General features: G+C 35.9%; 1 protein-coding gene across 1 annotated transcript in view; it reads left to right on the plus strand.

Moving 5' to 3' along the window:
• Positions 1 to 24073, plus strand: part of ODAD2 (outer dynein arm docking complex subunit 2) — a gene marked incomplete at both ends in the record, with an annotated part of 85262 nt that overhangs the window by 43081 nt on the left and 18108 nt on the right. The window contains 3 exons of the mRNA XM_082479439.1: positions 2238 to 2352; positions 15747 to 15935; positions 16519 to 16740. Coding sequence (XP_082335565.1) covers positions 2238 to 2352; positions 15747 to 15935; positions 16519 to 16740 — 526 coding nt within the window. The remainder of the gene's footprint in view (positions 1 to 2237; positions 2353 to 15746; positions 15936 to 16518; positions 16741 to 24073) is intronic.

Consider the following 24073-nt stretch of genomic DNA (forward strand, 5'->3'; position numbering starts at 1 on the left):
TAACACCCAGTTTCTTAATCTGCTACATTGTGCAGTGAAACCATAAAAAGATGAGAAATTGAACTGAGAAAGGATTAGTCATTTGTTTAGCAATGCTTTCTTTAATTGGCGAATATATGTTGTCAGTAAGATGAAAATAAAAGGGTTTGTGCTTGTGTGGTGATAACAATTATTCTTCCAGTATGAGAAATTAAGAGCATCGTTCTTTTATGTAAAGTTCTTTTCATTTGAGGTAATCTAGTGTACCTGAAGAAAGCAGTAATTGGTGATGAACAATGGACTTCAGAGATTTGTTTGATTTTTCTGTACTGTTTTTTAGTTTGATTTTATACATGTTTAACGGACTGAGGACTTTACTTTCAGATATTCTGACCGTTCTGTTGGGTGTAAGGCAACTGGTCTTTCTGGTCTTCAAGCAAAACTCTTCTTTAGAAAATGAACCATAGAGTGAGGCTAGCTTACCTTGAAAAGCTGAAGAGAAGACAAGAAAACTGAAAAGAAAATGAAAGTAAACTTTAAATTGAAAAGGAAGCTTTCAACAAAATAGAAAGGAAAGATAAATCAACCTAGAGGTTGTTTTTTTAAGTGTGGTGGAAAAAGCTGAGCTCAGTGTTTGGCTGCTATCTCTTGATTTTTATATACTAGCTGGAGCTGGGTCATTTATATTTAGCCCCTCTTGGGAGGAAGTACCTCATGTTGGTAAATGGTCAGTACTCTGCTTGACTAGAAGAAAGATTCATGGGTTCTTTTTTAATTAATTCCAATATAGGAAAAAGTTCCATGTGCTTTCTGAAATGACAGGGAAGTAATGTTAAAATTGCTTAAAAGTGTTGGGAGTTTGGAGGGATTTAAAAGCTTGTTTTGAAGTTTTAAGTCATCCTTACTATGTTGAACATATATATGTTATCGTGTAGTTTGTCATCATGCTGTTTTATTTTGATGCTTTAAGATTTCTGAATTTGTCCTTTGAATGATGATTTGGAGCTAAGTATGTAAAATAAGCTGTATTAAAATTAGCAGACCTTAAATAACTTATAGTGTGTCAACCCTATCTTTGTGGAAAAAAGTATTATTTTGGAAAACATAGTTGTTTAACCAGAGTTCATGTCCTTAATTATTTTTTCTGCTTCAAATGATGGTAGGATTACATACAAAGCTGTTTTTGTAATTAGTTTTAAAATTTCCTGAACACAAACGAGATGTTTTGTGTGATGTTTTTAAGCACAATCTGTATTTAAATTTCTCTTGTATTTACAATCAGAGAAGTAGACTAATTTTATACAATTGAATTTTGAGGTTAGAAAATGAAGGTACATTTGCTTTTCTTTATCTGCAGCTCATCTGCTTTGGGTTTAACATATCTTTTTGAGAAAAGGCATCTTTGTAAAGGCTATTAAATTTTGTTTGACCTTCCTTTCCATTTAAGGTATTCAGTGGACCCTAATGTGAAGTTATGATTCCCAAGCCTGATTGATATGTAAACATAACACAGATGGTGTAGAGATGATTCTGATGATAATTCATTTTTCAGCTAGTCACGAAGATACTTTGATTACAGTGTGTTTAAGTAATTATAACGTAGTGTTCGGTGTTAGTCTTGTTCGTAAGGAACACATGGGAAACAAGTTACACGTTATTCGTGCCCAACAAAGGATGCACTGTGGTGTGACCATTTTAATTTCTAATGCTAGATTAGAAACATAGTATTTTAAAATATGCCATAGAGTAAGGTAAATACATTAAACATAGACTGAATAAAAAGTTAAGTACATAGTTTTGGGTATAAATATTTGTTTTGGATAGTATTTGTTACTATATGAAAGAAGCCAGTATGCTTGAATTCAGATTTCACTTTGCATGCAGATCATTAAAAAGTCACATGCTTGTTTTCACATTTATATGAGTTCTGGTTATAATGTAGTTTACTTTATCTTCTATAAGCACTTTGAATGACAGTGAAAAAATTAAACAGTATTAATGAGATTTAATTAAGAGAACATATTCTGTCTTTACATCATTTGTTCACACCCATCTGCTATAGTAAGCAAAGTTCACTATGTTGATGGTGATTAGCTGACAATAAAACACAAGCACTTACATAAACCAAAACAGTATGTTAAAGAAAATCATAGCAATATCTATTAAAGCAGTGTTCCAAAAAAACTGATATAATTTAAAATTTAGCATTGTCTACTCCATAACTGATTACCTCTTTTTTTGGTCTGTCTCTGCAATAGGATTATTGACCGTCTAGATGGAGTTCGTTTGCTGTGGTCATTGTTGAAAAATCCTAATCCAGATGTTCAAGCAAGTGCAGCTTGGGCTATTTGTCCTTGCATTGAAAATGCTAAGGTAAGAAAGTATTTAAACTTATAGTTTTGTTATATATACACTTGCATATAATTTTTATATTTGGATGATTTCCAGCAATACTTTGTTGTTTGCTACTTACACTCTCTTTTATTTCATTCTGTTAACTGGTTAAAAAAAATTATGATTCACTTTTCAAAAGTGAATAGTCCTCCATCTAGCACTTATTAAAGCATTCTGTTTTACTTTTGCAGTGCTTACTGTATTTGGAAAATATATTTTAATAACTTATCAGGACCTAAACAGACTGCTCCCAAATAAAATGTGCTGAAAATCTAACAATGCTGAAAACAGAAAGCTTCTACTCACAGGCTATGAATAGCACAGGTAGTTGTAGTTGTTCTCCACTATGAGGTACTTCAGCTATGTTCTCAAGAGACCATCATTTGGTTTCAGAGTGTATTTCGGACTTGGTGCCAATGTAATCCTTAGATTTTCTGCTCAGACTGCCAATAAAAAGTGCCAGTTGTGAATAGTGGTTGTTGTGCAGGTCAGTTGTACACGGAAGACTGAGCTATTCATTTATTTCATGTCAGTTTCCAAATAGAGATAAAATGGTGATTAAAAGCTGTAAGTCATCTTCAGTGAATTCTTGCCACTGACCTGTAGTAAAATAAACGGGTAAGGTTTTGTTTCCCATTAGAAGTTTCCTGGAATACTAAATAGACTTTTATCCTTAATCTTTGTACAGTAATATCTTCTGTGTTAACTTACCTCCATATTTAATGCAGCTTTTGCATCTTCTCTCTCCTGTACCACAAATATATACCCTTCCACATACAATTTGAGATCCTGACTAAGTAAAGAACAGAAATTCTTTCAAAGTGCTAGATATCATTAGCATATGGTAACTGAGCACTGTCTGATTGCTATTAATTTATAGAGATGGATAGATGTAGATACATTGTGAGAACATTTGGGCTTGATTTTTATAACATGCATTTTCTATTTCTTCACAACGATTTCTACAATGGCAGCTTGCTTGCCATTTTTCAAGCATGCTGGTGATTCTGAATTATCTTTCCGTCTTTTTTTTTAAAGATATACACTCTAGAGTAATACAGTTTTTTGTCACCTAATGGTGGGGTGTATACATGTCTCATCTGTCAAGATATGACTATACCTGCCCTCTCTTGAATGATATTACTATAACTGAATGTTAAAATATGACTTTATCTCAGAACTGCGGTAATGCTTATTATGTGTAAGACACTGCACTGCAACCTGTAGTGTCAGAGTAGAACTCCACATTGCTAGAGCTTCCACTAAAAACACTTTTTTCTGAAACTAAGGGGATAGAGGACAGCTACTGAAATTCTAGACTACATGGATTTTTTTTCTTGTTTTTTTTTCCCCTGAGTATTTGACGAGTGTAAGCTATGTACATCCTTAGTGTAGCCATCCTCCTTTCATCTCTCTTGGCTGCCTGCCCAAATGCTAATCTGTGACCCCACAAAGAGTTCTTTGTGTGAGACTGGGGCAGAATGGCACACTGAAACAAACCTACCAATAATACTCTTTCCTCTGACATCGAATGGAAATAAATATGTATAAAGCAGCAATTATAGCCACACTGTGGAAGTGCAGTAACTCTTTCTATCTAAACAAAATATTGATTTTTTTTTTTTATTCAAAGTTAATAATATTCAACAATTTACACAATCTTCCAAGGACTACAGTTTGGTTTATGCAGTGCTTGATTCAAAAGCAGTAATAAGCATATGACTTTAAACGGATTATGTGCATTCTGGCTTTTCCAAGCCTGTGCTTGGGACTGCAAACCATGTTTCAAATAGCTGTAAGCCTGGAATCTGGATTTGTTTTCTTTTTGTGTTCTTTTGTGGAAGCTGTAGTGATTCTCTTTTGTAGTGTGGAGGTTCATGGATGAAATAGAACTTGTTAATAGTATCAGAAACAACTTTTTATAACAGTGTCGTGCAGCATCCATTTTTTTGTACAGACATTTTCTGTAAATACAACTTAAAGGTTATTTTATATGATATTTATAAAATCTTAGAAGCTAATCTATCATACTGATAGGGCTGTTATTGTTATAGTATGTGAGTACATGATTCTCTCTCATGCACTTGCTCTCACCATGATCTGTTTAAGATTGGAAAGTCTACCATTTCTGTTTTACCATTCAGGGGATAAAAGTAACAAAAGGCCAAGACTTGAATTCTCAAGATGTTTAGGTGCTAGCCAGCTTTACGCTTTTGGGTCTAACTAGTGTGTCTGCTGTTAGACAGAAAGTTAATTGCAAAGGGAGCGGAATCCAAATTCCCATAACCCTAGATTATATATGTCGACAGTTATGTTATGGTAGCTGGTTTAGAGTATTTCCCATAGAATAGATTTGTATCAGTGTGATATAGCTAAGTGATACTGTTTGTTACAGCAATATGATATAGGTCAGTCATACTTGGTCCATGACAGATCTAAGACTTTTTAAATAGAGGATATGAATTGTACACTGTAGTACATAAACTTACAGCTCTGACAACCATAATATTGGTTTGGTATCACTCATCACTTCTGTATCCCAGCATAAGTTCTAAGTACTTTTAGCCTTAAGAATTTCTTGTAGAGTGAAGATCTTATGGGTAGGCTGACAGTGATATAATTTGGGTGGTAGAACTCTTCTGAGAAAATTTGCACAGCACCTGTGAGTGCTACTTTTGAGTCTTAGATAAATATCTCATGATTTTGGATAAATTAGTTCATATATTTCTTTAAAATATAAGACATAAAGAGACAAGCATGTAATTTATTCAAAGGAATTATCTTAATAGAAGCAGATTTTTATTAATTAGTTCCTTACTTCCAAAAGGAAAAGTTACTACAGCAGGCACATTGGTAATGACAAAGTGTAAGTGCACTGTCCAAGAAACACAAATGATTATGAAAAATGGCTAAGAAAAGTCTACTCAACTCTGTTGATGTTGGAACAGCAATATTTGGTTATGATGCTTCTTTGAAAAACAGTATTTATAGTGTTTTCCCAACGTACATCAGCCCAAAAAGAAAAATTTAGAGAAACTCTACAAAGATGTTATTTGGGCTATTATAAAATTCGTCCAAAGGCATTGTGCCAATAAAAGGAACACTGCCAGCTTGAGTTTGTATGAAAATACCTATTTCCTCACAGAGTAACCTTTAAATAGTGTGTGTTGGGGGGGAGGGAGGGGAAGTTTTAGCGGTTATTTTCCATCCTCATATTTAGTAGAGTTTTGGGTGCAAACATTAGAATAGGAATGGTAATGTCAGGCCTCATCCTTTCCTCTATCCTTTGTCTGTGCTTGTGTATCAGCTTTCAACTTTCAAAGTTTTAGTTTTAGCCTTTGTTATAGCTACAATTATGAAAGTTTTCTTAAAGAACTTCAGGAAGCCGGCTACGTACAAATTCTGTTAAAATAATTTAAGTAAACAATCTGACACTGGGGATTTGAGGGAAGAGAGAGGGAAAGTTAGTCTATGTTCTTAAAATGTACTTGTAAAATGGCATCTCACACTTCTGATAAAGCATGATCTCCGCCCCCCCCCAAGTTGTTGCATCCCTTTCAGCTTTGCAGTGGAATTTCATTGGTGTGATGAAGGATGATCAGCCATCTAAAGTTGCCTGTGTATTTCCTACATACAGGGAAAAAGAATATCCATGCTGACGCAAAAACCCACAAATCAAAACTAAACCAGGTTTAAGAGGGAAGGGTCATGAGATGGGTCTGCGTGAAGGTCAAGTATCCTTCACTCCTGCAAAACTATTATATACTGAGGAAGTGACTTCTATTGGAGCCAGCAGTCTGGAGTTAACCTGTGGGTGGAAAATATGCTGCTGATGACCCATGCTATTTAGGATTCTTACACAGATTTCGCTTGTTATGGAAATTTTAACATAACCATATGTATAAAACCACAGAGAACCTTTCTTTACTACAAGTAATAAAGATAGATAGTTGAACTTGGAAATTCTTATGATAGTTAACAAATAAAATTATTTGCTGTTTTAAATGAATTAAGATTCTTTGTTTACACATTTTACTAGTTTAAAACTGTAGTGTATAAAGATCAGTCAAGCCCTGTAATACACACTGTTGTTCATTTGTTTTATATTTCTAAAATTTTTTAAGTAGTACCAATACATTTTTGTTTATTTACCATTCTTTGGTTAAGCCTATAATGTCAAAATTCCCTGCTTGAGCATGTACAGCATTTTCCAGTTTCTTTGTTTTCCTTGCTGTGCTTCTTGCAATTCTATACAGAAACCTTGGCAGTTTAAATTTAGTACTCTTATTGCTCTCTTTCCATTTTCCTATTTGTTTTCTCTAGACATTATCATTTTAAACATAAATCTTCTTCTATATTTAATCTCATTTTTATGCAGTTTTTAATCCCAGATATCTGGATGTAGACTTTCCAACTTTTAAGTGTTTGTTATGAACTAAAGAGTACTGTAAGAGCGACAAAAAGGAATTTTTGGCTTGCCCCTCAGGCCTTCCAGAGCACCAGGGTTCTTGGAGATTTAAGAAGCCCAGCAAGTTAAACCTGACTTGGTGAATCCATAGCTGGCTGCCATGCTTGCCAGGGTACATGCAGAACCAGACTATCCAATGATTCTTGACACAGGCTGTCTAGAAGTTTAGTGAACCAACTATTATGAGGAGTTTGGGCCTCCTATAGGTATGTTACCCTAGAGATATTGAATGGACTGCCATAAATTGCCCAGAGGTCCTTAATGTCTACAAATATAGGAGTCCAGTTCCTATAAAATGCATAACCTCAAAGCTGGGAAGCAAAGGGAAACTAAAAGCATAACCCATGTCTCCCTCATAGGGGAGCCTCAGGTCCTAAGTTCCATGCAAAGCAGCTGCCTGAGAGCTTGGAGACCATAAGAATCCAAAAAGCTTAGGAGCTCCTGGAGACCTGGCTTTCCAGCTGTTTGGCAGCCCAGCAGGCAAGAAGTCAGGGATTCTGTGAAAACCAGAAGCCAAGCAGCCTGGCAGGCTACTCACCAGCCATCTGGCTGACAAGAGAAAAGATGAAGAGGCACGTTGGTAATTTAGTCTGCCTTTCTGCCTGGTTTCTGTCAAAACTTTTCAAGAAGTCGTTGTGTTCTTATGGAAGGTTTTGGTTCCATTCCATTAGCATTTTCTGATGGAATACTGTTCCACTGGAAAATATTTGACCAGCTTTCCTTGCAACTTAGTTTATAATAGCTACACATGCTAGTCAACAGCTTGTCATGTAGCTTCTGTACTTTTAAATTAGACTTGCTAATTGGATTTTAAAAATCTATAAAAAGTTTAAACCCTGTCCTCCTCACATTTTTTTCTTTTTCATCTCTTCTTTGTTTTTCCTTCTTGTGCATCTCACTTTTTTCCTGTCTACCCTCTCACTTGCCACATGGAACTGCCACAGATTTTAAGACAAGAAAAGAGCACGGAGATCATTGTGTCTGATTTGCTGCATAATATAAAACAGAAAATTTCAAGCAATCATTTTATCTAATGCAGAAGCTTTTGATTGAACTATAACATATTTTATACTTCATGCTTGTTGTTCAGATTCTCAGTGGTCTGTAATGGTAATTGGTACAATATGATATGATTGCCTTCTCATATACCACTCTAATTTATGGAAGCATGCCAGAGTTGCAAAGACACAAATAATAATTGTTATAACAATTCATTAGTTTGTGTTGTCGGTGCATTTATTGTTTACCTAGACTGTCCTCAGAACATTCCAATATTGCTGTCTTGTATCTCTACAATATTAAACTACGTATTCATGATGAATATCTCATAAGCATATTAATAATTACAAGAAGTTTGCTTAGACACTTATTTGGATTCAATTAAATCCAAAACCAATGGACACAATATTTAGTTTTTTCAATTATTCAATGTTATCTGTTTCTCATACTTCCATTATTAAAATGCTTTTTAAAATAATCTAAAGCAAATCATGACATTTTCTCTATTGTGGCCCCAAAGGACTTTGATATTACTGTTTTCATTGCTTCTGTGAAAGAATTAGGATTTTGGCGTTTACCCAGGACTGAACTTCAGCAAGAGTTGTGAGGAGGGGGAGGAAGAGTAGGTGTAGTCTGCCAGACTGAAAAGTAAGGAAAACAATAGACAAAAGGACTACTACAAGTTGCATGAGTGACTACATAGACTATTTTTTTCCCCCACCATCTTTTAGAGACCATGCATTGCATGCTTTCTTGGGCTGTACACTTGGCTAATGGATTTTGCTTTTGTTTCTTGAAACTATCAATAGCAACATACTTGCCAAGTATTTAACTGTGTGATGATCAAATCCCTGAAGAGCTAGGAATAAGGAGTAAGGCCCTGCTCTTCCAGGTTACGGAGCAGCATTGGAGCCATGTTAAAGCTACTCTGCTGCTTTGGCTTTAGCCACTTCAGTGAGGTGAAGAGAATAGGAAAATCCATGTTGATTGTCTGCTGTTGTTTTCCCAACACGTTGCATTTTCTCAGGACAGAGGGCTTGTGAGATGTAGTGAAGTAGTCTCATTTACAAGTTGTGTCTTCATGAATTCTGCTACAGTGGAAGCCTCCACATCTTGGAATGAAATTAGCCTTTAAATATAAAGTAATTTGATTAATAATACCATTGAGTTGTTTATTAAGAAAAATGAATAGAAACTTAATTATGTAAATTGTGTTTCCCTTTTTCACTAAACAGCTATAATATAGAAATTTATTTGTTGCATTTCTTTATTTTGAATTTTAAATTGGATTGTGTATTAGGATGGTAAGTTATTCAGTTGGCAATAGGGGATGGAAATGGACAGCTTTCTTCATTAAAGAAAAGGAAGTTTAAAGATGGCTCTTGATAACTAAAGTTTATTTGCACAGCCATACCATCGCTTTTTTGGGCAAATGCAATTCAATTTGACAAATTGGCTTTGACACCTTAAGCTTTTTAAGATGTTCTAAGAGTGAAATAGTACTTGTTTTTAGTGGAGAAACTTTTATCTTTCAAGTGGAGTATTTTTAAAGATAAACACAATTTGGTTTTGTAATACGGTGTTTAGCTTTAAATCTTTCAAATAAAGAAACCAGTATTCACTTTGGAAGAAATAAGAAAGGAATTCAGTTACAAAAGAGTTCAGTAGTTCTTTTACAAGAACTGTATGTCTCAAGGCTGATGAACTTTATTTACTTAATGAAAAGAATCACAAAAAACCATATATGATGACAAGAGAACTCAAAAATCTCAAATGTTCTCCTTGTATAAATACTGCAAAGATCAAGTCATTTTTCCAAATCTGTCTTTCTGCAAATATCGTAATGCTTTCTGCTCCTAATTAAAAAAAATATGTGTAAAGCTGGTCTGTCTGACAGAAGTTCTGCTCTTGGCTGAAGCCAATTTAGAAATAAGTGAAAAGGGAAAGTTAACTAGATTTTGTAAATAATCATGCCGTTCAACAGGATGAAAATATGTGATTAAAGAGTAGCAGGATGAGGCTTTTATTAGCACAGCAGGTGACTTTGCTGGCCTCAGCATCTGTGCCTGATAGGAGTTTTCTTACTGCTTGAGATTGCAAACTACTCCCTTTCAAACCAGTTTTGAAATAATATTTATCATACTTTCTGAGGATAAGAGCTTTGCTGCCCACTAGTTAGAAGACATGGTCATGTGAAGTCATGAAAAATCCTGTTACCTCTTTCCGTCTTCTTCAGCCAATTAGAATGTAGTTTAATAATCTGTATTTTATTTCTTCATATCTGTCATGTCAGGTTAAGTATTAGATTAAAAGTTATCATAATGACGAAGATTTAAAATGAAGATATTTCCTGTTAATACAGTAAAACGTTCTTGCCCCCCCTCCCCCCTCAATTTTTGGAAACATTTTTATTGTTTTTTTAAATGTCTTTTTGTTTGGCTTCTTACTTTGTTCAGCTCAGGAAATACTATTGTTGCAACAAAAGCATTAGAACTATCATTAACACGTACACTCAGATGTATACAGTAAAATTATCTATTTTATTGCTTATCAGTGGGAGTGATTTTATCGGTATTTTTATCTACAAAGCCTGTTTCTTAGGCTTTATTCTTATCATACCATATTTTCCCCTGCCTAACTCGAACTGAATAGCCTTGTTAGGAAAACAAAGGAGTAAGGTTTTGTCACAATAGGTAAGGTAGGGGAGTAAATTACCTAAATTTACATAAATGCATTCTTTTCTTTCAAGTTGTTTTTTGTATAGTTGTATCCTAAGATGTTCTTTAAGCTTTTCACGATACGTGAAGTTTGTTGAGTAACTTAATATGTAACATTAAAGAACATAGATGTAATTAATGGCTATTTTGATAGATTAGAGTTTGCAGTATGTAAATACTGAAGTACAAATGTCTTGGGCTGGAAATAGAACACTTTGTAAGTCAAGTTGAATATCAAAATCATGTTATTATCCCACAATAAACAACCCAGACTGATACAATGACATTTACATTTCTACAGTGAAGTTTAAGGACTACAGGTAAACATAAAAGCTTATCACACACTAATAGCAGGGAATGATGAACACTTTGAGTTGTCTCACAAAAAAATATAATCATGTGTTGATTAATTTAGAAGGTGGAGTTTAAAGATTGCATTTTTTTCTATGTGAAACAAAAAGTGCAAAAAAGATTTCAAAAGACATGTTACACATGATTTTTCTTCTCTTCTGTTGCAAAAATAAGTGTAAATGAAAATGCCTGAGTATTTGAAAAATAAAAACACAGAAATTACTTTAGACTTTATAGTATGAACAGCTATCTGATGATTAATACAAGTATACTCATAGAACATAGATTCAAAAGTATTAAATCCACACCCCCGCAATTACAGGCACAATTTCATATAATTTTTTCTTTAAATACCTTTAAAGTATGGCAATTGTATATAATAAATACACATCTTTCAGTAAAAAAAATTACTGTACAGAGCAAGTATGTGGTTTTGCTAAATGATACCCAAAAGATTGCATTTGTTGTTTAAATTTCTTTGGAAAAAAAAAATCTTGTAACTAACATAACAGATTTTAAAGCTCTCATTTCCATGCTTCTTTCTGCTCATTGTTCTTCAAATTTCTTGCTTCTTTACTTTTCCCTTTGTCTTGCACAGACCACCAGACTACACCCACAATCACATTTGGGAAACTTTCCTGACATGTGGTTTCTGCAGTTTCCCTCTGCTTTTCATCACTGGTAGAAGGTTCTGTCCTTGTGTTTAGCTGGTTTCAAAGTTGATTATTGCAACTCTTTTCTTTTACTTACTGCTGTATTGTTTATATATATGTATGTTCCATCAGTTTAATTGGACCGTACTCCTTTACAAAATGTGGAAAGCATAAGCTTGTCAGAAGATAAATTGAACAAGTAGGGTTATAATCACCCAGAAGGAAAATATGTACAGGTAGGAAAATATAAAATGTACATACTAGTTCATTAAGATGGGATACAGATTATCTTATATCTTCATGAAACATCTTTCAAGAGCATGAATAATAAGTAATACACAGATATCTGAACCATGCAGAAAAGCAGAATCATTTTCATGTATTGCAGGGCGCCTTTTAAATCTTAGACACTTTATTGTAGAGTTTACCTGTTGAACACAAGCCTGTCTCATTAGTCCAGCCAATATTTAGATACAAAGTAATGCACACTTCTGTAGCAAGTTTCAAGGAATTGAAGTAAATGTAAAATATCTCATTTTCTTTCCTTCTTCTGTGTCTGCACATTTAGCTGTCTAGCCCTCTGTATGTATAGGTAAGACATTTCTGTCTAGAAATCTTTCTTTATAACCCATTATTTACTGCCTGTCAAATTTTAAAATTTCAAGACAGACATGAAAACTGATATCAAGAAATACTGGTTTTATTCAGGTGATTTTCTGTAGATACATCTACATTGTGGTATGTATACACTAGCAGTGATAGAGAAACTTTTATGCTAGCGTATCCATGGGAAACATGCTGTAACCCACCTCCCTTTACATGCAGCTCACATGGTACTAGAAGTGGCAGAGCACTGCCCTTCCTTCTCTGTTTCTCTCAGCTGCTTTTCTGAGTCACAAACCTTTATTGTCCTTCTTCTGCATAAACATTTAGATCCTTTTTTAATTTCTGTAAGGACCTCTGTTATTTATTCATTCTGGGTTTTTTAGGACTTCAGCACGAAGTTTGCTCTTGGATACTACCATTTTTCCACATCCTGTTGCTTCTGCTTTTGACCCTCATACTATATGGCTTTAACATCTCCCTTCCAGTCTCAAGAATTGCACTGCCTGTGGTGGAAAATGTTTCATTACTGATGGGCCTACCCACTGCTTTTGCTCTGTGAGAACGAAACATCACAGCTAAGAGTTCTGTTTGGCATTTGGACCCACAACTAAAAAAGATGAACTGTACATCTTCTGGAATTTGTATTTACCAAGTCCATGAGCAATTTGATGGATTTGCTCAGCAAAGCTAACACAATACAATTGGACCCTACTCTGTTCATAAATCAGCCCCTAAAAAGAAATAAATATAATCAAAACCATTCTTGGTCTCAGGGTCACTCCCTAGCCCTAGGAAAGTTCATACTATCCATGTTTGCACTTTCATGAAGTCCTAAGACCTTTCAGTCCAAAAGGGTTTCAGGAGAGTGTCTGGTAGTTTTTATTCAAAATACTCCTATTGACCTCTGGAAGAGAGCAAGTGAAATAAATTCCACTTGTAGACCTTTCTTTCTATCTCCGCACATTTACCATTATTGAGGTGCATAGGCTAAAATTTCTTCTACGAAGTTACTGCTGACCATTTAGCCAGTTGCTTTTACTCTCTTTCCAGTGTAATAACAGTTTGAGACCAACCCATCCAATGTCACCTGCAGATGTGCCACCACGATGTCACCAAGAATCTCCTCTGACCTATTTTCAGTTCCTATTTTCGGTACCCTTTGTGAAGGGTACGATTTGGGTACTAATGGCATACTTTTAGTAAATTGTTCCATAAAATTAGATGACTGTCAAAAAACACCTGACGTTCTTGCCTGCAGTGGTTTCTGACCTGTATCTATTTTGTAGTCAATAGTTCATTTGCTTTTCTGAAGTCTTATGTTTCTACAGAAATCTCAAAATTAGCCATAATTAAGTCATTCACTAGTTTCTATATTCATTGGACAAAGAACTTTAAGAGAACTACTTATCTTTCCAGGTCCACACCTGAAAGGTTGAAAATGTAACAAAAAGTGTTGGGTTAGATTATAGATTGTATAAAGAAGTCCCGATAAACACAAATAGCTCAGCTTAGTATAGAGGTCCACTCAACTAAAGTAACTGATGGGCCCGTTCAAGTAGAAATGGTGATTTCTCCAGATTATATTGCAATACTTGATATCCTCAGGCTAGGCTCTTGACTTTCCATCAGCCCCTTTGCTAATTATTGTGTTTATGATGAAGTTTCTGAAAATGCTGCTGGATTTTGCAGTGTTGTCTGTCAGGCTCTGTATAACTAGGCATCCTGAGAACCCCTTCTAGGTGGTGGTTGGCAAAATGTTGCTTACAGTTACCCACAGATTGAATTATCATGTATCATTCAAACAATAATCATTCAAAGAAGTAAATGTCTTTCTATTCCAGCGTTGTTTCTGTCCACGAGGAAACTGAAAAGAGATTGTCTAAAATAATGTAATCTTACATGGTGGAATATCTGACTGAAGAAAGTGACACATTTCTTTTCAAGCATCTCAGTTCAATGGAGTGCAATGAATCTTGGTGTACAGCATTAGTCAGTGACTATGTAACTTAATCAGTTAAGAATTTGTACTTAAACAAAACTTAGATTTATGCCCTGTGTGCTTTTAAGGGTATACGAAGTACTGTATGCTCCATGTCACTTTATCAGATACTGTCAGTTCCTCTTTGCTTGAGACAACCAAATGAGTTCCATACCCGTTAGTTCAGTCTCACAGTGCCCAAACTGCTGGTTTTCTCTGTTTTACACATTGACATGTAAACGTGCTTGATAATTTGAGTTGACTAATAAACACAAGAGTGCGAGAACAGCCAACGCTGTCAGACCAAAGGTTCACTGACACAGTATTCTGTTTCTCATACTAGCCCACAGGGGATGCCTAAGGAAAGGTAGAAAAACCCTCCCTAGAATGCTCTTCCGCCTTCAAGAAATCTGTGGCTCAGGAACATTCTAAATAAGAGGGAATACTTTTATATTGAATAACCCTTAATGGATTTTTTTTTGGTGACTTTGTCTTGTTAATGTCTAACATGCAAACTTCTAAGCACTGCAATCCTGCTCCAAGGACTTCAACATCTTAACTATGCTTTGTTTCAAAATAACTTCATTTTATTCTGAATGTTCCACCTGTTAATTTCATCTGATGCTCTCAGGTCTTCTCCTAGAAGAGAGATCTGTATGTGCCCTTTCCATTCTGCTCAAGATTCTATACGCCTCTATCATACCACTCCTCATTTTTCTGTTTTATATCCTTGAATGTCCTAGTTGGTTAGTCATTCCTTCTACAGAGCAGTTCCCTACTTTTGATTATTCTTGTAGTCTTTCTCTAAACCTTTTCATATTTTACTATAAACATTTCAAGATGGAAAAGATGGACCAGATCTGCATACTGTATTCAAGGTCAAAGTTTAGTTTTCTATTTCTTTTCTGTTTCTTTTTCTTTTTTTTTTTTTCCTGTTTATTTTTCTATTTGTTTTCTAAGAGCATATTTAGACATTCTTCCAAAGTCATGTTTGTGTCCTTTAGTCGTATTTTACATGTTTTTTTCACACTATGATGTGCACCATGGTTCTCCCACAGTTGCTGTCATGACTTGTGTAACCTCCCCTCTTAAGTGTTCTTGAATGCACATTTGCACTGATACAAAAAAATCCTATAACCACTCCTTTGGCTTAGCTGTCGGACTTAATGTAGGAAATGGAAGACACTACGAGACCCTAAACGGGGGTGTCTATTGCTATTTTACATGCCCAAAGGTATGTGAGGCACCCATCTGGCAAATATGATACAGCACATAAGGGAGACCTGCACCCTACTGGAGTGACAGTTTGAGGCCATAAAGACTACCCTGTGGTATCTAAAATGACACTCGATACCTTTAGGTATCAGGCATTGAATTTCTGCCTTTAGGTATTCAGGCATTGAATTTCTGCCTACATGGTGGCATGTGAAACAGTCCTCATATGTCAGTCAAGTTCCAACTTAGCCATCTTTTTGGGTGAAGGCAACACAGCAATAGCTGCAGTTTTGAATAATTATGTCATGCAAATCTCGTTTTTTAACATTTGCATATAAATACACGTTGAATATTTAAAAATAATATTTCCTTTGATTCTCATTTAGGATGCTGGGGAAATGGTTCGATCCTTTGTTGGTGGCTTGGAACTGATAGTCAATTTGCTAAAATCAAAGAATAAAGAAGTTTTAGCAAGTGTATGTGCAGCCATTACAAATATAGCTAAAGATGAAGAAAATTTAGCTGTTATAACAGATCATGGAGTCGTTCCTCTGTTGTCCAAACTAGCAAACACAGTAAGTAACTTCTAAACATGTTATACTAAGTATCTGAGTTTCTTATGTCACACTGAATTATACCCAACTAAAAGGTTATGACAAAAGTGGTAGAATTTTGCAGCAGCTTCAAGGAAGAACTGTAGAATCCTTCTTCTATCAGATGTATATTGGAAATGAAAACACTGTGGCTGGTACTAAAATTGCTTTGGAAGATGAACTTCATTTTAATAGTCACTGTTGCTGAATATTGCTTTCGAGAGATGCAGCTGCCGTATGAAAAAAGCACAAAGGGTTGAGAGAATAATAAATCTGAACCATGCAGAGACTCTCAATGATGGGGCTATATGTTACATTTTAATGCTAATCTTACCTAATTTCCAATCAGTCTAAAAGCACCTTTGAAATAATATAAAGATTCACAGCACTTTCTACAAAGAGAATAATAAGGGACTACTAACTCCATGCCTTACAGCTCTCTCCAGTTTTTAATTGTACTGCAAGTAAATGGGGATGCCTTAAAGATGTTTGAGAATACAATTCTGCTTCCCTATGAAATTTTTATTTCATTATGTTGTCTTTATTATGTTTTTACCTTCTTCAGAACAATGACAAATTAAGACGTCACTTAGCAGAGGCCATTTCCAACTGTTGCATGTGGGGGAGCAATAGAGTTACCTTTGGAGACACCAAGGCTGTAGCTCCTTTGGTACGTTACTTGAAGTCAAATGATCCATCAGTTCATAGAGCTACAGCTCAGGCTTTATATCAACTTTCAGAGGATCCCAACAACTGTATCACCATGCATGAAAATGGAGTCGTGAAGGTGAGGTGGAAGGTTTTTCTTACTTGGAGTTCAAATTATTGAAGGGGTTTGGCAGCGTCAAAAGAAGAGATCTTTCATTTGAAATTATTCTTGAATACTGCTATGTACCTTAATTGTCTGAACTTTATCCTAAAAATGTTTGGTTAAGTAGTGAATTAGGGAACAGTATTTCAGTACTAAAGATATTACAAGTAGGTGGTTGTTAGGAATGGAAATTTCATGTGGATATTCACCTTTAGAGTACTTGACTCTGACCTAGGCTGGTAGTGACATCACATCAGCGTTTTGTCATTCTCAAGTGAATTTTGCAAAAGAGTTGGGTTATTTAATGGATAGTTGCCTAGTACGTCAGAAAGTCACCTAGGAACTGAGCATAACTGGATTTGGGGACAAATTAAGACAGAATAATACAAAGGCTTAGTTTACCTGGAGCTGTTTCAGTGAATTCAGCATTTACTTATAAAAATTGTTATTTTAGAAGTTAAGTATGAGCACGTTCTGCAAAGACCTTACTCTAGAAAGACTTTTTCTCTCAAGAAGATTTTTCTAGCAAAGTTTTATCTCACTGTTTGAAGCCAGTAGAGTTATTCCTTTGGCACAGGAGAGAGAAGGATTACGGCCTTAGAGATGGAGATTGTAGGAGCTCTCACTTTTCATAAATTTCCTGAAAGATTCATTGTTCGCAGACTTTTCGTTTTACTTCATGTTCAGGTAAATGTATTGAAAGTAAGAGTTGACTTATGTCATAATGTTACTATTAATGTTGAATTTATGCCTGCAATAATGATTGCGCACTGTACTGTGAGCAGTTTCAGTTCTGGCACAGTCTAATGGTCCTGCATTATCATACATATACCTGTAGTTGGCTATATCTGTAGCTGGGTTAAAGGGATCCACTGGTCAAAAATCTTGAAAGACTCAGTTTAAATGTCATTACTTGAACTAACTCAGATCTAAGCTGCCCTTTCAGTGCTGGAAAGTAACATCCGCCCATCGCAGTTGCATTATACCGGCTACATAGCACAGGGGAATTATACTGTACTGCAGCTCAACTTGAAACTAGTGTCAGATGACTTTAATGTTGTTTATCTTTCCATTTAACTGAACAAACCCATTTTCTGCCCTCCTGTCATCTGTTGTTTTCATTCATTTTATTATGCAGGTTTTAGGTTTTATAAGTTGTAGCACACTGACTGTACTGTGTAAAGCCAATACTGATGGTGTACTTTTGTAATAATTCCATCTTAGGAGTCTTTAGCTTCATCTTTATTTTTCAGTCCTAGTTAAAATATTTAGACTACTTAAAAACATTTATTTGCACTTGCAGGTAAATAGGGATGTACAGAAAAATACCACAGGGCTTTAATTTTTTTATTATTCATAATATTCTGAAATGACTATAATATGTTTAGGGAGAGAAGAGAGAAATGATAAAAGGAAGAGAAAAACTACAAAATAAAGGAACTTGGGCTATGTTTGATGCATCTAAACTTTTTGTCCAGGGTGCACTTCTCTTCTTGTGTACAAGAAACTTGTATTTTTGTAATATAGTGGATGAGTGTTTGGATGTGGGCTTGTATGTGGGTCCATCACAGTACCAAAGTGGAATTGCCTCTCATCTCATAACTGATGGATGACCTGAACATATGAGAGGATATATGATCAATTCTCATCACGTGTGCCAGTACACACATGTATTTGTATCATATAAGCAGATTTGCATTAGTAATATGACAGGAAACATCGTCATTTAGTCCACATTGAGACTAACAGCCAGAGTAGCAGTTCTGCTGAAAAGGACCTGGGGAGTAGGTTCAGCAAGCTGAACACGAGCTGGTAGGGTGCCCTGGGAGTGATGAAGGCTAACAGGATCCTGGTCTGTGTTACCAGGAGCATAGCCAGTAAGTCAGGGTGGTGAATTAGCACTTACTAAATTACATCAGGAGTACTATGCTCAGTTTGGGCTCCAAGTCCAGTGGAGGGTCACAGAGATGGTTGGGGAGTGAAGCACATGACTTGTGAGGGAGCTGAGCTTGTCCAGCTTTGAGAAAGAAGGCCTTTGGGCAGCAGTGCCTAAGAGCAGCCTGCCAGTATCTAAGGGAAATTTATCAAGGCGGCAAAGGCAGGCATGGTAGGAGAACAAGAGACAATGGTCATGAATTGTATCTGATGAGTTCCATCTGAATATAAGGAAAAAAATTCTACCGTGAGAGTAATGAAGCACTAGAATGGTCCCCCGGAGAGGCTGTGTAATATCCATCCAAAGGAATTTAGACCTGATTTGACAAAGCCATCAGCAACCTGGTTTGAATTCAGCGTTGACCCTGCTTTGAGTAGGAGGTTGGACTAGATGACATCCTGAGATACCTTCCAACCCAAATGATTCTGTGATTCAGATCATCTGATTCTATCAAATGGAAAAGAATGAAAATAATAGGAAATATGGAAAATAATGATTGATCTTGGCAAACCATTTCTTTACTATCTTTTGATAATTACGCTGTATTCTCCAGCTTCTCAGTGGATTTTACTGAGCCATACCCATGGCATATTCAATTAGGGAAAATAGCCATAGTTGTGATAATGAGCTTTCCCATTCAGTGTCCAGAAACAGTCACCCTGTCTAATGTGGCAGAAGCCTTCTTCACTATATTTAGATGGGTATCTCAAAAGAAATACTGTCAGAGGAACAGATTTAATCACTCTGTTGTTTAGGTACTTAGGAAGATGTGTAAGATAAAGTGTCTGAATTGTACTGTGTATAATTCAGAAATGAAATATTTATTCCACAAACAGAAAATTCACTTGAACTTTAGGTCAGGGCTACAAATGTATGTGACTAAGAGATGCAGTGCTATCCCACATACCTTGAAGTATTTAAAAATTCCATGAGGTTTGACTGATCCTCCTTTGTAGTTCACAAGATCTCAGTTTTTTTTGGAGAAAGCAGTCTCACTGCAAACAAAACTGGTTCTGTAACAAATATTTAAAATGCAACCAAACCTGATCAAGAATTAAGAGGTTAAAGAGTGTTAAGATAAAAATATCTGTGACCTCACATTGCTATGAAGGACCTGGAATAATTCTTCATACCTGCTAAGTGTCACAATATGCAAAAGTCTTGGGAAGGATTTTTGGAAGTGATTCAGAATATCAGTGAAATCACCTCTAACCTTAGAAGGCTGCACTGTTGATTCATGCCATAAGCTGTTCAGTTTGGTAGACTGGAAGCTCTTCAAAGCCAGGAGGTGTCTGTGAAACAAATACATAGCCAGGAAAATAAACATTATGATTCCTTACTGCTCATTTTTCTTACTGGCAGCAAAAAAATGAAATATCCTTGGAAGACACAGAGTTACCTAAAGGAGTAGTTCTTGCTAGTCCCCCCAAAAGCAAAAATAATGGAAATTTGGTGGAACGTGTTTGCAGATAAACTAAATCAAACTAGTCAGGTGGTGATGTCATCCATACCAAAGACTGTCAGCCAGTGTACAGTCAAATGTACTGAATAAGTGTAAACCTTTACGAAGAGCTCTTCAAGTAAATTGTCTTCTGTTCGGTGTCCTGCTGAAGTCAGTGTGTATAGCGTAGAATCTGAAGTCCTAGAGTCACCCAGCAAATGTGTAACAATGAGATGTAGCAATTTACAATTGTAAACTGAGCCTTGAAAATGTTTGATACTTTTAAAATTAGAAGATGGTAATTAAGAAATCCATCCAGCTGAAGAGATTCTTCAAACACATCCCATAATTAGTGCTAAGAGCTACAAATAAGTAAGCTACATAGGATTATCTTATTCAACACCTGTACATATTTCATTTTTCAATTTCTGTAATTGTTTTTAATTACATTCAAGTGAATATTCATGGAAGTGCTTTTTACGAATCCTGCAGACATTTAATCTGGAGAATATGAAAGTAACTATATCCAAACAAACAAAAATATTCTTCACAAATACTATTTCTGTATTTTAAATTATCCAGATATTTTTAAATAGTGTTTTTTCCTAACGTAATAAGTATAAATGGAGCTGTTATTAAAGCGTTAGTCCTTTGAGTCTTTAAGAATTCCCTAACATAAGGCAAATTGATAAAATGGGTAAGTCTAAACAGTAGGACCCTGGAGCAGTTCCCAGCTCGTATGTCCAAGTGAATAGCCTGGCTACATACTGATTGCACATTAGGACTAAACCTGGATGCATGCATAATGGTCTGTGTCAAAAAAAAAACCACAACAGGTTGCAGAACTGGAAACACAATGTGTATGAACAATTGGGAATTAGGACTTGCAGGGCACAGTGCAAAATGCATTTGCCTTTGAACTAAGATATAGCCAGAAGGAATCCAATACCAGTATATGTGTTGCAGTTGCCATGGCTCTGAAATCCATGTTAATAAACTGTGAAAAACCTGTTCTTCCTAGGCCAAAAAGTGACAAAAGTGCAGTGAGAGGTCATCAGAGCTAGCTGTCTTGAGCTACCTTGAGCTTTCTTACCTGTCTAGCTTTGGCAGCATGGAGCTCAGTGTCAGATGATTTGCCTTATTCTAGTACTATGACTGCAGTATAGGCATATCCATTTTTTAAAAAGTGTGTAGTTTGGTTTTGCCCCTATTTTTCAGGGAATAGAATTCTTCCACACACAAGAAGACAATACCTATGGTCATCTAGAGTTTCTAACCCTAAATAAAGCCTGGTTTAATTAGCAATTATCCTGCTGTGGTGTTTCCAACCACTTTCTAATGCTTATATGTTGTGTTATACCTAGAACGGCAAAGCAGTAAAGCGAAGTGAAGCAAGTATGCCTTTTTGGAGGATATATCAGACTAGTGAGACAAAGTGGTTCCTATCTAGTAGGATGCCTGTATAATAAGTGTTGTGGGCAGCCTGAGAAAATATGTTCTGTTGGACCTATGATAGTTTCTCTAGATGTTCTAATCCAAGTGCTTTTGTTCTGTGTTGCCAGAGCTGAGCATATCATGAAGCAAATGAATACACGCACCATAACAGCTCAGGGCATGGCTGGCCAATCCACCAACACTGATGAGCTTGATTTCTATGCTGGCACTGTTGGAATTACCATCAAGAGTCAATTACTGGAATTTCAGAAAAGCTAGAGAGTCATGGCCAGATGGCAAGGAGAGGGGGTATAGGAGATTTAGTTGCTCAAATGTGAGAATCTTTGCACCGTGCTTCACAGTGATGACATGATGTCCGGGTGTTTTTGTTCTTCTAGCCTCTCCAGTGAGTAGTTGACTGAAAGTATACTTTATATTTATGTAGGGGTTGTTATGTACAGGTTTTTCCAGGACCAATCATATTTTTGCTTCTGGAAAATTTGTCTGGGTTCCTTTGATATTTTTTCATCCTTTTCCCAGATATCTGGTGTTTCAATAATCATGCCCAGTTGGATTAATGTCACAGCTGCTGTAGTTCTGACTAGGTCGCAATACACGCATAATCCCAGGTGTTCTTCAGCACATGTTCATGTGCTATGTTCACATGCACAGAAAGTCTGATGCTTCAGGGAAACATTTACTCTGCATGAATGACACAGTTGCTGAGTGCTTGAAGCTGATCAGAGACTTTCTCAAAGCATCAGACTTTCTGACCATTCAGTATGCAATGTGTATATTTCTGTCTAGGAAACCAGGAATAAAAATATAAAGGGAAAGTAATTTCAACCAAATTCTCATATTTCCCATTTTGCCACTTCTGCAAACAGCATTTGCTAATCACAAAACAACAGGTATATGCACACAGTTGGGAGAGAAAACCAGTTGGGAGAGAAAACCAAGTTTTCACCTACTTATAACTGTTCACTTTTCTGTGACATATGTTCACTTTTCTGTTCACTTTTCTGTGACAAAAAGGTTGGGAAACACTGCTATATGTCAGCTGCCATGTGAAATTCTGAGTAGACAAACAAGGTGATTTTGGAGGAGGTTTAGAAAGGCATTTTATGTAGTTTTTCTTTTATGTTCAGTTCCACACTCAGTATTATTATGACTGGGAATGGAACAATGGAATGGAAACCTGTGACAGATGAACCAATGCTTTCTTTTTACCAAACACCAGAAAATATTTCCTCTTTGTGAAGTAAAAATCCATGGCTGTGCTGGAAAAGAGGTTTGTATTTTCAAAGACCCAGTAATGACATGTGAGACACTAGAAAGCAGGAGACATTTTTAGACATCAGACTAAGGAACAGTTATCAACTGAATTCAAGATTGGAAATAGCTGTCCACAAAGCGAGAAGATAAATCTAGTGGGGAATTAGCAGTTAGCTAAGATAAGCAGGAGTACCAGCCAACGTTCTTTACACTTGGAGTCTGTCACAATTAGAGGGAAGAGAAATAGGAAAAGTCACAGCCAACTGGAAGTATCCAGCCATCACCACATTCTTCATGGAAACAGCAGAAAAGCTCCCTTAAAATGTAGCTGTTGCAAAGGAACAAAAATGTCTACCTATAGTTGACTTCTGCTAAAACCTTAGAACAATCAAGCCTGTTCATGAAAAGATCTCCAGCTGTCCACTAAAGAGTAGGGATGTTCTTTTAAGATGAATTGTAGAAAGAGTGTTCTGCAAGACCCAGGCAGATGAGGAAGTGCAACTACTTTAGTAGCGAAAAGATGAGTCTAAACATGTTTTAAAGGAAGAATCCAAGTCATATGAAGATCCTGAAAGAATATTTAGATCACTGTCCTAGACACCATGTTGCTGTATCAAACTAATACAATGCTTGTTTGTGTTACAGTCGCACTTTTTCTTCATTATGATGGCAAGCTGTAGATTGAGATGTGCTTCTGAATTGAGTGAGTGGGGATGGTGGTGTGTATAGGCAATTATTAAACTACTTATAATATACGTTCTAAAATACTTCAGATATTTCAAAAGATTCAAAGTATATACAAGTGAAAAACATGTAACATTATTTCTGGTCATTCTTACTTTGCAAATGAAGAAAGATAAAAGGTAATCTATTGTGGACGTTAATTTCTGCTATTGTGGACGTTAATTTCTGCTATTGCGGACGTTAATTTCTGACTTTGTAAGTGATTTGGTTTTGTGGAATATCATTGTTTTTTCTGTGTAAAGAAGGCCTAGGAAATTTAAATGGCTTCATCACCTATAAAGTTGAGGCCTTTTTTTTATGAGGCTAACGAGACCTCTGAGGAAATTATTAAGGTAATGAAAACAAGAAGGGAAGATAAGCACCCAAAATCAGGCTGTGCAAGAGCGAAATTCATCAGTTGTCATTCATCTTAAATTTAAATGTTTGCATTGTGGACATGCCCATCTGGAATAGTCACCCGTTTCTTGTAATAGTCAAGG

Source organism: Vanellus vanellus (genome assembly GCF_965231255.1).
Source record: "Vanellus vanellus genome assembly, chromosome: 2".
Lineage (NCBI taxonomy): Eukaryota > Metazoa > Chordata > Aves > Charadriiformes > Charadriidae > Vanellus > Vanellus vanellus.